This window comes from Parus major, chromosome Z (genome assembly GCF_001522545.3).
Source record: "Parus major isolate Abel chromosome Z, Parus_major1.1, whole genome shotgun sequence".
In the NCBI taxonomy this organism is placed as follows: domain Eukaryota; kingdom Metazoa; phylum Chordata; class Aves; order Passeriformes; family Paridae; genus Parus; species Parus major.
Genome location: NC_031799.1, coordinates 25,038,084 through 25,052,016, shown reverse-complemented (window position 1 = coordinate 25,052,016; position 13,933 = coordinate 25,038,084). Strand labels below are relative to the sequence as shown.

General features: G+C 39.3%; 1 protein-coding gene across 1 annotated transcript in view; it reads left to right on the top strand.

Moving 5' to 3' along the window:
• The window catches only part of MAP1B (microtubule associated protein 1B), a 66,545-nt gene that overhangs the window by 33,481 nt on the left and 19,131 nt on the right, over positions 1-13,933 (top strand). The window contains exon 3 of the mRNA XM_015653401.3: positions 11,207-11,289. Within this exon, the coding sequence (XP_015508887.1) occupies positions 11,207-11,289 (83 nt within the window). The remainder of the gene's footprint in view (positions 1-11,206; positions 11,290-13,933) is intronic.

Below are 13,933 nucleotides of genomic sequence, written 5' to 3'. Positions count from 1 at the left end.
GGTTGGTATAGGGAGAGGATACAGGACCAGTGAAGAAATACAATCATCCAAGCTGATGCTTGATTGGTGCCTGGAATCACTCCAGTTTGTCATTTAGAGGGCCTGTTTTTGCTGTCACACTTGCTGGTTTATTGATTTCTGGTTCCAAATCCTCTGACCTCTGTTGGTGTGTTTGTTTTTTCTTGTATCAGTGGATATGGGCTATCACTATTTCTTGTTTGTACATTGCTTTTTGTTTCAGTTTTTCAGTTTCAACCACTGATAAGGGTAATTGGTTTGTGAAATTTTAGAGTTTAGGTATTAAAAGACATTGCCTTTGCAACATAATGTTTGAATATGGGTTTGTATTTCCTGAAGATAATGATGTGCTGGCTTTTTCCCCTCTCCCTGTTTTTGATAATCTAATTAAAGCATAGTATTGTCTTTTTCTGCTTTATAATACAGTTCAATTGGTTGTACTTAAGTACATCATCTAAAAATTAAAGGTCAAAGACTGGAGGAACTACTTTATGGCTTGTCTAACTCCAGAAATGAAACCCAGAATGTTCTCTTTGTGCCGAAATGTATGTGCCTTCTCATTTTCCTCTCTGTAAAATCTAGCATTAATTAATAGTATTTGCCTGTATTGTACATAGAGGCAATCTTTTTCCTATTGCATTTGCAGTTTGTATAAAACCATCACAGTGAAGAACTGAAAAGAATCAGTGGAGGAAGGTGTTTTGAGGCTTTTAAGATGCTCTCTCTTGTCTCTGCCTTGGGGTGGAACAGTTTCTCTGCTCTTTCAGACCAGGGAAGCATTTGCCGCTAGACAGGGACAGTGAATTTAATCAAGAAATTGATTAGCAACACTGCTTATATGTAAAGCAGAATAAAAGCTTTGGGCAAGTTTTGTTACAGAGTTGGGAAGCTGGGTGGGTGCCAAGGGAAAAGCTTATACCTGGTTCTCATTAAAGGTTTACAAACAGAGCATCTTGTTCTATTTTGTGTTGGTTGCAGAGACTCAGGGATATTCCACAGCTGGTGAATTAGTTGATAGTACTACTACATTCAGCAGAATCCCAGTTTCCTAAAATTCACAAAAATAAACCCAAGTATTAAAAAATGCAACTTTCCCACCGTACTACAGCTGTGATGATTCTGTGATTTGTTCAGAGAATACCAATAAAGCTGTGACGTTACTTGAGAAAGAAGAACTTCACAGCTCTTCAAAGAGCACCACTAGGTAAATTATGTTTAAGGAAATATTTTGACAAACAACATAGGTGTTTTCTGGTACATAATAAACATTACAGTACAGGGATCAAGAGTGGATTATTAACTGGGGTTTTTTTTCCCAAGAAAATAAACTGATTCCCAGACCATAGGAAGATTCAAATACAAATAATTTTAAAATACTGCAAAGTAAAGCATCTAATCTGCAGTGGAAGGCTCGTGGAACAGCCTTAGTGCTTGCAAACAGATCTGTCATTCATTATTCATGGGCTACCAAGGTGAGGAAGTCCTCTCTGATTTGAACTAGGAGGAAGAATAAAAATTGTATCTAAACTGAGAAATTTTAATAAATGCATGGCAAAGAAAACATACTTTAGGGGAAGAATGGATTCCCTACTTGTGAAGCTCTTATAGGTTGTATTGACTTGTCAGATTTTCAACAGAAATGGCAGATGAACTTTAAACTTAATTGCATGTAAGGTAATGACACCAAGACCAGAAATATCCTCCAGAGGATTTTAATTGGAGCTTTGGGTTTGGCTTCAGCTGCCATAGTTATGAAAACGCATTAGTAAGAAGGCTGCAGCAATTTAGAAACATTAACAGAAACCTTCTGAAGTGATCAAAATTCAGATGCTTCTCCCTAAGGAGATATAAAAGACTGAAAATGTATTCAGGTAGAGATGTCTGAGAAGAGGAAAGCAAACTTATGAAATTATTTTTTTCTGAAATACTCATTTCAGTATTTATCCCTCTGCAACACATTTTAAATTTACGTCATCATTTCCCTGATGCTGCTGTGCTCCATTTTCCTTATGAAAGTGGGAGTTGCGGTGAAGTGCAAAGAAGCATCTGCAGAGTGTGCTGCAGAGGAAAGGAAAAAAACTTCCCTCCCCTGGCAGTCAGGATGTTGTGGGCTGAACTGCACAGCCAGGCACTGCAGCACAGGGAGGTAAAGTGAAAGGATGTACCAAAAAAAAGGGTTTTAGCAATGACAACATTTGAAAAGAAATAATATAAATTTAACTGAGGTTGTTGGGTATTCTTTTGAAATACAGGAAGGGTCTTGGCTGATTGGTTAAATACCACTGAGGAGAACCATAATTGCTGATGTTTCTTATCTTAATTTCAAAAGCAGATCTTTATAATCAAAGAACCTTTTCCATTCATCATTGACCTCAGTGGCAATATTCCTATGGAGTACACTTGGATTTGAGGTAGATGCTAAACTAGCTAATGGAGATTGGCCCAGTCATACTTTGTTCTGAGAAGTAATTAAAATAAATCTGGTATTTGGTTGGTAGGGTTTGCTTTTTCCCAGAAAAAGCAGCCCTTGGAAAAAGTGCCAAGCATGTTTGGTGCAAAAATCTGCTTAGCATCTTCAACAGCCCAGTCTGTAACGTGAACATACCGGTCACTTGCCATAACAAAAGAACACTGAGGCTTCTAACAGGCATGTGAATTATGAAATATGATGTGTTTGATAAACCATAAAGTATGAGATAGGGGTATTGAGAAAGAAGTAGCATTTTTCCCCAAGTAAGATTTTATTTGGCTATTTGACAGTTGAGATGTGAGAGATACCTTTTCTGAATAGCTGACCAAAGTTAAAATACCACATTGCAGGAACAATTTAAAATAAATTGTACTGGGAAGTAGTCTGCTCTGCTCAGGATTATTTTAATTCCTGAGTCCAAGATGTTTTCCAGAAGTAAAAGAGGAAATTGTCCTTCTTTCTAGATAGAGAGGGTTGTGGAAGAGGTATGATGTTGCACAGCTCTCCTTCTCTCCCTGTTTAGTAACCCTCCCAAATGCAGTTTCAGTTGAGGACTTTTACTGACCTTCAGGACTTATGAGTCAGCTCTGCATTACTGCAGTCTCCCATCGCGGTGTGTGTTGGCTGCCAGCTTCTATGCAGTACTAGGGCACTGTGCTGTGCTGCTGAAAAATAAATCTCCTGGTCTACAGACCAGTTCTGCAGTGCAGAATCCTAGAGCAATGCCATTGAAATTTAAGGATGGGAGAGAGATCAAGGAGATACAATGAAAACACCTAGAAATATAGGGCTGACCGTGGTATTTATGACATTAATTTACAATCTTGCTTTTAAGAAGTTTTTGCAATTATTACTTCTGTAATCTAGAGATATGTTTGCCTAGACAATCCCAGACTAATTCCTCACAGAGTTTTCTGGCTGTTGTTTTCTGTTGCCATTTATTAGTAGTATTAAATGATATCAATATCTTAACAGTCAGGGAAGTAGCTTATGTAAGAATTTCAGCTCTGAGAAGTACCTAACGGGGTCCATTAAAAAAATTCATTATGCATAGCTTAGCTTTTTAAGTATTCAGTATTCTCTAAACGACAAAATTGTGATATACTTGCAGAACCAGAAGGATTGTCTAGCTACAGCACTCTAGTTGGCTTCTAAAAGTTCATGTTGATGCTTTCATATGACCTTGGAAACTGCTTTCCTGTGTGTATTTTATGCAATTAAAATTCTGACACACTTATCATCAGTTCTAAAGATAAAATAGTGAAAGTAGTTGTTTAGAGATCATAGTGTCTGTAGAGTTATATCTACAAAACCAGTATGTGGAAATATTCTACATCACAATTAAGATGCATATTTCAGGAAGCCACTTTGAAACTGTGAATATTTTGGAGGAAGATCTTAGATTTTAATTATCTGGAGCATTAGTAAGTGCTATATGATGCCTTGAAAATAATGGAAAATGCTATATAATTCATGCAGGATGGATCAAAGGGCAAACCAATTGATGAATTGAGCACTAGCATCTCTGAAACTGCATGTTTCAAGGTTGGAGGAGTGATTCATGAAGGAGATAGTGGCTTCAGGTAAATTAATTGTTGGTGAAAGCCCATGTCAGACACTTGAGTTGGAAAGAGGTGTTGTCTTCTCAAAGCTACACTCACTACAGCCATGGTGTTGGTTAAGGCAGTTCTCATGACTAGGAACATTGTATAACCTTCTAGTAAACACCAAGAAGGTCTTTCTTCTCTTTCTGCCTTCATGTTAAATTACTCTGTTCTCTAAACACTCCTTTTTTCCCTCTTTCTGTAATCACAGAAGATGATTTCTTGGAGTAGGATCATAAACTGCACTCTTCTTTTGAAAAGCATAATTCCAGCTATTCCAGTTCAGATTTATGTTCTGTGCTCGCCATCCTCTTGCTGAAATCACAGTGCTGCTAAATACTGGTATACAAGGCTTCTGGGATTTAAGCTTTACTTGTCATGTGAATTGTAAATGACACAGGTCAAGCAAAGAACAGATATGACAGAATTCAGAGATAGCCATGCAAGGCTTTGGCATCATATGAGAAAGCAAAGACTGTTGCCAGGCATCTGTTGTCTCTACAGCTGGTTAGGCTATTGTATCGTTTCTTCAGAAAGATGAAATCTTATGTATTGGGAATAACTGGTTGTCATAGCATGGATCAGGAATGTTTGACTTCCTAATCCAAAAAGTACTCAAACAATCAAAGACTGGCACTCTTTTCACAAAGGGGTTGGTCCTTTTTGGTCCTTTTTCCCATTGGTAGCGAATTTTGGTGCTCCACAGCAATAACTTGTAGCTGAACTCAGTGAACAAATTGACGCTGTTAGCTGACTATTTGGTATATCTTTTCTTAAGCAAAGTTGAGGGTGAACCCATTTATTGGGAGCATTAGATTCCATTACTGTTGCAAGTTCAGCATATAAACAGCAAGTAGGGGTTTTGGGGTTTTTAGGGGGGTTTTTTGACTCTGATTTTATTGAGGTCTTCAGAGGTATTGGTTTTAAATTTCACTTCTGTCCAGAGACTCGGTGAAATCAATAATGAAATCACTAGACTACTTGGTTCAGTTTTTGTAGCATATTCCCTCTTTTGGGAGACAAATCTATTTCAGTAGGCATTAAAATTATAATATGTAAACTTTCCTTGTTTTTTTACTTCCGACTGCTTTGCTTCCACTTTTCAGGGTAGTCTTTGATTTTTAATGCTTTAGGAGTCCATCATAGCATCCTGAAATTGTAAAATATCAAAAATTATGTGAGAAATACCATTTTCTGAAGGTGAGAAATGAGAGCTGAGAGTACTAATTTGCCCGACACTAACAGATGGGAGTGAAAGGGCAGCAGTTTGCTTCAACTTGATAAATGGCTGTATTTTGACAGCGGATTAGATGTCACACGAAGTTGGCAAACATGCAAGAAATCAATATTTAGTGTGAAAGGATGATACAATTAGTCTGTTGATCAACAGGGTGTGAAAAAGGTGATGTAATGTCTTGAATTAACTTCAGGATATTTCAGGATGAATGGTTGCAGAGCAGTGAGGTCCCTGCAATCACTTGTAGTTCTTGCAACAGCTCCTAGCACAGCTCAGTTCATAAATCTGGAGGTCTTAAAGTTTGAGGCAGACAATATGAATCCAGCTATGAAAATTAGTGCAAACAGGTCAACTTGCATTCTCTCACTCCTGTTCAAGAGTCCTGAGCGAGGATTGGTGAACTGGCTTTGTGTACAGTAACTGGAGGCTGAATCTTGCAGTCAGTGTTCAGACCGCATAATCATCTTCTGTCTAGCCTCCCACTTCCAGGGCTCTGTTATTATCTGGAGGTATAAACCCAAATAAGATCTGACGGATAAGGGCTTACCCAAAAACAAAAATGAAATTGTATGCAGTGGGCTTTATTTCAGTAAATAAATGTGACCTTAAAAACAAAAATATACAATACAGGACTATGCAGGACATTGCCTCTCAGGATTTGTAGTTAATAAATTGTTCAGTGTCAGATGTGGGTAGGAAACATGTAACTATCACCAGGCTGGAGCTGAACCAAATGAAACTCAAATATCAATTCTGTTTATGTGGAGAGAGGGAGAAAATGAGCTAGAGATTTATGCTTTCTGGAGAGTCACAACAGTGACAGTTCAGTATTCCAGCTGATCAGATGCAAGAAACATTAACGTAACTGCAGAGATAACACATAATTCCCTATATAAAGCATGTAACCCTAGATATGAATCTGAACCTACCATCATGACCAGAGGAAGCAGGTTTAAATGATGGCAAGGAAAACAGTCACACTTCGTAGTTAGTGTCATTCTTCCAAATCATTGTCTCCATCAGAGGGCTCAGATCAGTGTTAACTCATTATTAGATTTGTTCACAGCTGTCACATAAGCTCGGCATTCTAGCAGGATTTTATTTTCACCTAGAAATGTGTAAAATACTCTGATATTTGTACATATATAGGAGTTATTGCTGGGAAAAATTATTATACATTCCTCGCAGACAGCCTAAATTTAAGAAGCTGTTGGACTGAATTGAGCCCTGGAGGCAGTGAATCCATCTTCTCTGGCATAAATGAAGTTATGCCTGTTTTATGCACGCCCCATTGTGTCAGCTAGTTACAAGACTGAATGATTAGCCTCTACAGTCTGTGGCATCACCAGCAGGACTTTCAGACCATTCCTGGAAGGAGCTTTCTGAAGTCCTGTTCTTGCAGTCCAGTGTCTGGATATTAGACAGCCATTTCTCAATTAGGTGTACAAAAGATTTTCTTCTTACTTGCAGATAAAGAACTTCAGAGTTTTGCAACATCAGAATTTGCTTCATTGACTCTGTAAAATCACTGCCTTGCTGAACACTTACCTGTTTCTCCAGCTTGCAATTTATTTCAGCAGGAAGCTTAGCATGCTTTGGTACTCCTTTCTCAACAAAGAAGGTGAAGAGGATGGAGTGCTCCATATTATTTATGTGAGATTTCTCCATATAATATATAGTCTGCTATAAAAGGGGATCTTGTTCTTTTCTCTGCGGTCTGAAATTGTTGTTGCAATGTACTACCTCCAGGTAGACAGAATATTTGGGACTGGTCACGATTACAGTATTATTTGACAATTTATACCCATAGATATTTGTATTGAAAACAAGGAAATATAGATTTATTCAGTTAGGACAAGACATAGCAACCATCAGATGACCAGTCATCCAGACTCTGAGTACTCTGTTGATAATATAGAACAACTACGAAGAGCCCAAAGTTAACACACCTGTTTTTGGAGGAAAGATTTGAAGTCCACACTAGAAATAGCAGATGAAGTAGCTAGCAGTTTGAAGTTGCTTAAAATGTATGAGTTATTAGATTGCGGTTGGCTATGCAAAAAGCTGGGGTTTTTTTCCAAAACAGTTTATTGCTTTCAACTTATGGTGTACAAGGGATATATGATAACTTTTCAATAACCTTCATCGGACGTGATAAATCTGAAACAGATTGTAGTTGAGATGATTCTTGAACATCAGTTATTGCTTCCCAGCACAGTGGCTGACAGTCTCCAATACTGTCTTTCAATAGTCCAAGTGTCCCTTAGAACTTCAGGGACGGATGTTATATGGTTTATTTTGGAGGATTTCTCCCTTCAGCATCTGAAAATTCCTCCACAAGAGACATGGGACAGCTGGGTGTCAAAGCTAGTTACAAGTGCAGAGCAGTGAGGGTTTCTAGCTGCAGAGGTCATTGCATATTCATGGTGTGTGGGAAGTTTCATTAGCCAGCCCTGCAAGCTGTGCCATCTGTTAATACCACCCAGCACGGTGGCTGACATAACACAGCCGCCACGTCTTCTGGCGGCGAAATGAGACTTGGAAGTCCTTTACAGTGAAAAATGAGAGATGTTTAAAGTTGCCAGAGAAATGTGTTTGCATGCCAGATCAGGTGTTGAACAGTTAGCATTTTCAGGGAGAATACTCCTTTCGCTCTTTCTGCCAGGAATGACCACAGGAAGGATTTGCCTGCTTCCTCTGTGTTTACTTTGTGTAGGAATTGTATTGATAGGGAGCAAGTGAATATTGCTGTCTGCCAGGAGTGACAGGAGAAGCTGGTGGGAACCCCTCTATTGACTAGCCTGTTACAGCAGGCACACCTATGGGCTGGGTAGCACAGGCATGCCCAGGAAAAAGTGTGACTCTTGGTTAAACAAAACTCAAATGAGGACTTGATTTCTTTCCCTTGCCATTCATTTGCATTTTGTGTTTGCACAAATTTAATACAGTGACTGTTAAAAGTGCCCCTCATGTTCATGCTGCTTGACTGGCTTGAAAAAATTGACTGTGTAATTTAGGAAAACTGTTCTGTCACTTTTCTAGGAAATGTGACTAACACCATCCCCATCTCAATAATCACACAATAAATGTCATTGTTATTTGGATGGTAGGGGGGCATGAGGATCCTATGGCCATAGAAACCGGGTTGATGGGTGCAGTTTTAAGCAATTTTCACATGCTGTTTACTTCTCTCTGTTCTTGTTCTGAATCAAACAGCTGCCAGACTCTTTGCTCATACCGGTTTTTAATTTGAAGCTTTAATTAATAAAGTCAAAAGATGAGCAGATACTTGGATTTCTTCCAACACATATAATATTTATATATTAAAGTCTTTGGAAGGGGCTTTGATCTGCTTCCTAGGAACTATAAGCAGATAAAATCTATCCACCCAACCACTTCTGTGTAATGTGGAAGTTTCTTCCTTTCTTTTTCTGTCAAGTCATAGAAATGATCTGTCATGTGTAGAGAGAGGCTGCAAAAATTCAGTAAAGCAACCCCAGATGTAAAGTAGTCTCAGGTTCTCCCACTCCCATCTGTAATTTAGTAAATCACAGTCTCTTGCCAGTTTATGAGGTGCTGTTGCTGCTTTCTGCTCCCACACTCTGATAGTTAATTTCTGCCTGATAAAACTGTTCCCATGGGAGACTTTCCTTCATTCCAGCTGAGCATCTCAGGATATCAATCTGGGCAGCAAGCCTGTGTTACTCTTACAAAATTGCAAATTGTTTTTCAAAGTCTTTCCTATTTCCCAAGGGGTGACATGGGACGGCGTTACCGACATCAGCAAATAGCTGCAAACTTCCCAGGTGTTCCATGGGATGGGAGCCCTCACAGTGACTCACACCCTGCCAGTGCTGGCTCCCCACCCTGTATGGTAATCAGTAACATGCTTAGGCCAAAGGGTTCAAGAGGTAAACAGTCACACGTGCACCACGTACAACTTGCCTGCCTCTGGAGATCAGCCTCAGGGCCCAGGAACCCACACAACTGCTGGAGCAGGGTGTCCGCTGGGATGTAACCACCATTGCTGTTGGTCACCAGGAGCTGTGACTCCTCGGGTCAAATCCTTCCCAGCTACACAGACACACAACTTGAAGCAGCTTCAGTTAAGCCCAAAGTATGTGCTTTGAGCCTGATGAAAATGGTGCATCTCTTTGTCTAACTTTGCATGTAAATAACTGCATTTATTTTCTACCTGTGTATAATGTGTTCATGTCTAATGACATATGAGGCTTAGTCTAGCCTGAAGCAAAGTATGTGTTCAGTGTCACCAGCTGTTAAGCAAGAATTTTTGATGTCTGCTAAAGGGTGAAAATTCCTTTAATGTCCTTATTGATAAAATTCAATAAACTCCACCTAATCTCTTAATTTAAGGGAAAATCTGAAAAACAACTAAAATTTCAAAGCACAGGGCATCTTCTGAAGGAGTCCTTGGTAACAGAGCCATCTGGATGTTTTATTGACTGTAGCTTTATATGTGCATTTCTGATAGGCTAGGAAGCAAAACTTTAAAAATAAATGGAATTGCAAAGGGTAATATGAGAACTGCAGAGGGAATGGGACCTGCCCTCTTCTCCTTTCATAATATGTAATCTGTATCTTTCAAGGAAGTATAGCAGAAAGAATATATATATATTAAGAATATATATATTCTTAATATATATTAAGAAAACTAGGTTTCTTCAAACTAAGTAGATATCCACAAGTTTCTAGGCACTGTCACGCACGAGAGAATAGACTTCAACCCTATCTCACATTTTACTTGAGAACACTATTTTCCTTCTCCATCACTTTCTATCATTTGATTGTAAGGTCACGTGCTTATAAATGTAGAGATTCCCCAGAGCAACAGCACCAGACACAGCACAGTGGGAACTCAGGGGGAAGGAGGAGGAAGAAGGCAGGCAGGTCAGTGTGGAAGGAAGAGGGCATCACTGGGGCAGATGGGGCAGCGCTGAGCCTGCCCCTGCCAGGGACACTGTGGGAATGGCTGGCTGCCCTTCCTCTCACACAATGCTCTCAGGCATGTCGAGCTCCTTTCAGCCTGACTGTCCTCAGCCTCGTTAATTTACGTCTCTTTGCAGGGGAGGTTTTCTAAGTTGGCAAATAGGTCTGTGTCCCGTACTCCCTTTCAAGCCTAATTAATTATTTTAATTGATTAATATTGCGCCAAGCAGTTTGCTCAGAAGGGACAGCTCTTCTGGTTTTTTAGACTAATTACCAGTCTGGATTTCTGAATGACAGTCCAATGCTAATTAATCTTACTGCAGTTCTCACAGAAAGAGACCCTGATAAGAACTTGCCAATTAACATAAGGAAGAGAAAAAAAGAAAAAATGAAGTTTTGTTTTTCTGGCATTCACTCCTGGTCAGATGAATATCACTGTTGAATATAGAGATGGACTAAGTATGAAAGCCAGTAGAGAGATTGCTCCAAAGTTGCCCAGACTTTACTAGTTCAGGATCTAGATGTTATTTGTATGTCCTGTCACTCTTGCTGCTTGACATTGCTTGCTACAGCTTTTGTAAGCAGGAGTGAGATAAAGTAAGGCAGCATGGCAAGTGTCTAGCCATCCCCACAGGGAACTTTTTGCAGTGTCCCAATGTTAATCAATGCCATTGGATGTCTGAAAGGGAGCAGTTTGGCAGTGTGGGTTCTAGTTTTCACTTGGTTTGTTAGGGCCAGATGCTCAGCTGATGATGGTTACTCCCTTACCTGCACCAGCGCTGTGAGACCAAGATGAGTTATGGGTACTCCTTCAGACAGGTCAGCCAGAGGGCTCTCACAAAGTGAGACATACAGCAGACTCATGGGAAGTCCTGGTTTATACCATGATGGTTGAATTTAATTTTTCTTTTTTCCTCTCTGTGCTTGCAGGTCAGAAGATTCTTCACCACAGAAGTGATGTCTTAGAAACAGTAGTCCTCATAAATCCCTCAGATGAAGCAGTTAGTACGGAGGTAAGTAAGAAATACTTTGTTGGACATGTCATAAAAGCTCCATTAAGTGGACATGATGAGGGCACTGAAGCAGATGTAGTTGAGGTAATTATGGAACATCAGTCGCTGCCTGCCAGTTTAGAGACTGACAGACTGAAATACTATTTTTCAAAATCTTAGCAGACACTGAGAGCAGGCTCTGACTTTGAATGAAAGGGTGTATTTGGAATAGATATAATGAAAAAAGTCACCCATCCCTTGATCTTTTCCCTGATTTTCCAGACTCCTGACAAATTGTAGGACAGAAACGCGCCTCTGATCCCAGCATTCCTTTCCTCATAATACATCAAATTCTATTCTTGATGCAGTGGGGACAGTTGTAGTTAACCTGCCTCTGCTTTTCTTTTGCTTTGCCATTGTTTGGTAGCTCTAGATGCCTACTTTATGTAGGAAGAAAGTGTCCGAAGGTTCCCAGGGACAAATTTGGGTCTGAGAGGAATTACCGGCTATGTGGTGGTGACGCTAGGTTGATCTATGTGTCCTTCAAAAAGCATGTGACATGATTAGTGAACCTGGAGAGCGCCCATAAGAGCACTGCCAATTCCTTATGAACTAAGTAGAGTCAAAGAACTAATTGTATAGCTCAAAGACAAAATTTATTTATTTATCTAGTGAGACTGAAGGTTGAAATAATAAGGATAATTGCATTGCTGGTCTGTGCTGGGAAGCACTGCCACAGTCTCATTTCTTTTGGGAGATAAAGCCATTCTGCTGGTGGTCACTGGTGAAAAAAACTGTTTTGCAATCAATTGTTAAATGATGTTGAACACAAACAGAAGAAAGGACTCCAAAACAAATGGAATTTCTGAACCTGTAGAAGTTTAAAAGCCACCTTAGTCAATGGGAACTTACTAAAATGTGACACATGAAAATCTCTTACAAGCCATTAGAAGTGCTTGTTAAAGACAAGAAGGTCACCAGGACAGCAGCTTTATACATTCATTCTGAGTAAAAAGCCATATAGTGTGTGCATGTGTGAAGGGGTGGAAGAGACAAAAACCTGCCAAAAGGAGGGAAATGCTATTTCTGTGACTGTTGCTTGTCATTCCTTTGATGGATGACTACATGGAAGAACATGATCTGACACCCATTAATGATTTCTGAACCCTGGGCTTACTCCTTTAGCTCTGGAAGATGATTGGCTATGTTACTGTAAATTTCATCTCACAAGACTGTGGGAGGCAATCTTTGCTTTGCCAAACTGGTCACAGACAGATGAGATTTAACTTGGCTGGCTAAGCTGGGATCTGAATCAACACATTTCAGAAAGAGATGATTAGGAAGAGGTGTCAGAATTAAATCAGAGGTTGGAGTAGACATTCTCTGTTCACTATGGCAAATAGAAAACTTAATTTCATTATCAGAGATTTCCAGGGTGCATCTGAGGGTGACAGAGAATACCATGAAGCTCTGACTTCACCAGAGGAGGAATTTCAATCTGTTCACTCAGGAAAAAAACCAAAATGCAGAAAGAAACAAAAACCAAACCAAAGTAAAACAAGAGCAAAAAAAAAGAAAACCAAGCCAAGCAGACAAACAAATAATAGAAATACAATATACCTGGTAACCTGGCTTTTAATAGCCTTACCTGCTGGTAGTCCACACATGAATATGCCCGAAGCTCCTGTCATGTTCTGTCAAATGCCAAACACCTCCCTATAAGAAAGAGGCTCAAAGGGAGAAAGATTGTTGTTTCCTGAAGAAAACCCTGATGAACATTTACTTCCTTTCTAGGAAGTCCCCACTCCATTACTTGAATGTTCCTGTTGACTGTACCATAGGTTTGGGAAACCACTGATCTGCTGATGTGCTGGTCTCTGTTTACACACCATTTAAACTCTGTTTTGACTGAGCCTACATCTCGCTGTGCACTTCCTTCAATCGATTTTGAGCTTTTACCAACAGTTGAACTGAATGGAATCATCACTTTGCAGTATTTCTTCTAAAACTGAATGGTCTTAAAATCAGGAGACAGTTTCTGGTAGTCCTTCAAAAAACCTTATTTACACCCAGACACAGAATTTATATGTCTCTTAAGGTCTTCCATGTGTACACATTATGAACTGTAATCTGCAAATATTTATTTACTTAGTTTTTTGGCATAACCCTGCAGAATGTACTTTCTTGTCAATTAATAAAATAGGTTGAAGAGAAATTATTTGACAATCACATATCAGTGATTCACAAATCAGGAAGTAGTTTTATTGTTGGAAAACCTGATGAGTTTACATGAAAGTTATCAGACTGATGAGCACTGCTGGCAACAACAAAAGAAAACGTAGAAGAGGAAGCCAGTTCTGATATGGTTTTAATAGAGTGAAAACAGAAAAGATTTGAGTAATGCGCATCAGACAAATGTTTGTGCTTATCTATATTTTTGTCTGAAATAGAACTAGTTACACTTAATCCCTACAAGGTATTTCTGAATTTATCATTATTTAGTGCAACTAGTGGCAGAGCAACATTAATCCTACATTTAATTAAATGAACTTTCTGCTGTCACTTATTTAATAAAGTAACAGTGAACATGTGCTAGAGTTGGGATCTTCTTTGAGATACATACTCTCCAGTTTGTGTTTTCTAGTTGTATGGGAAACATGACTTG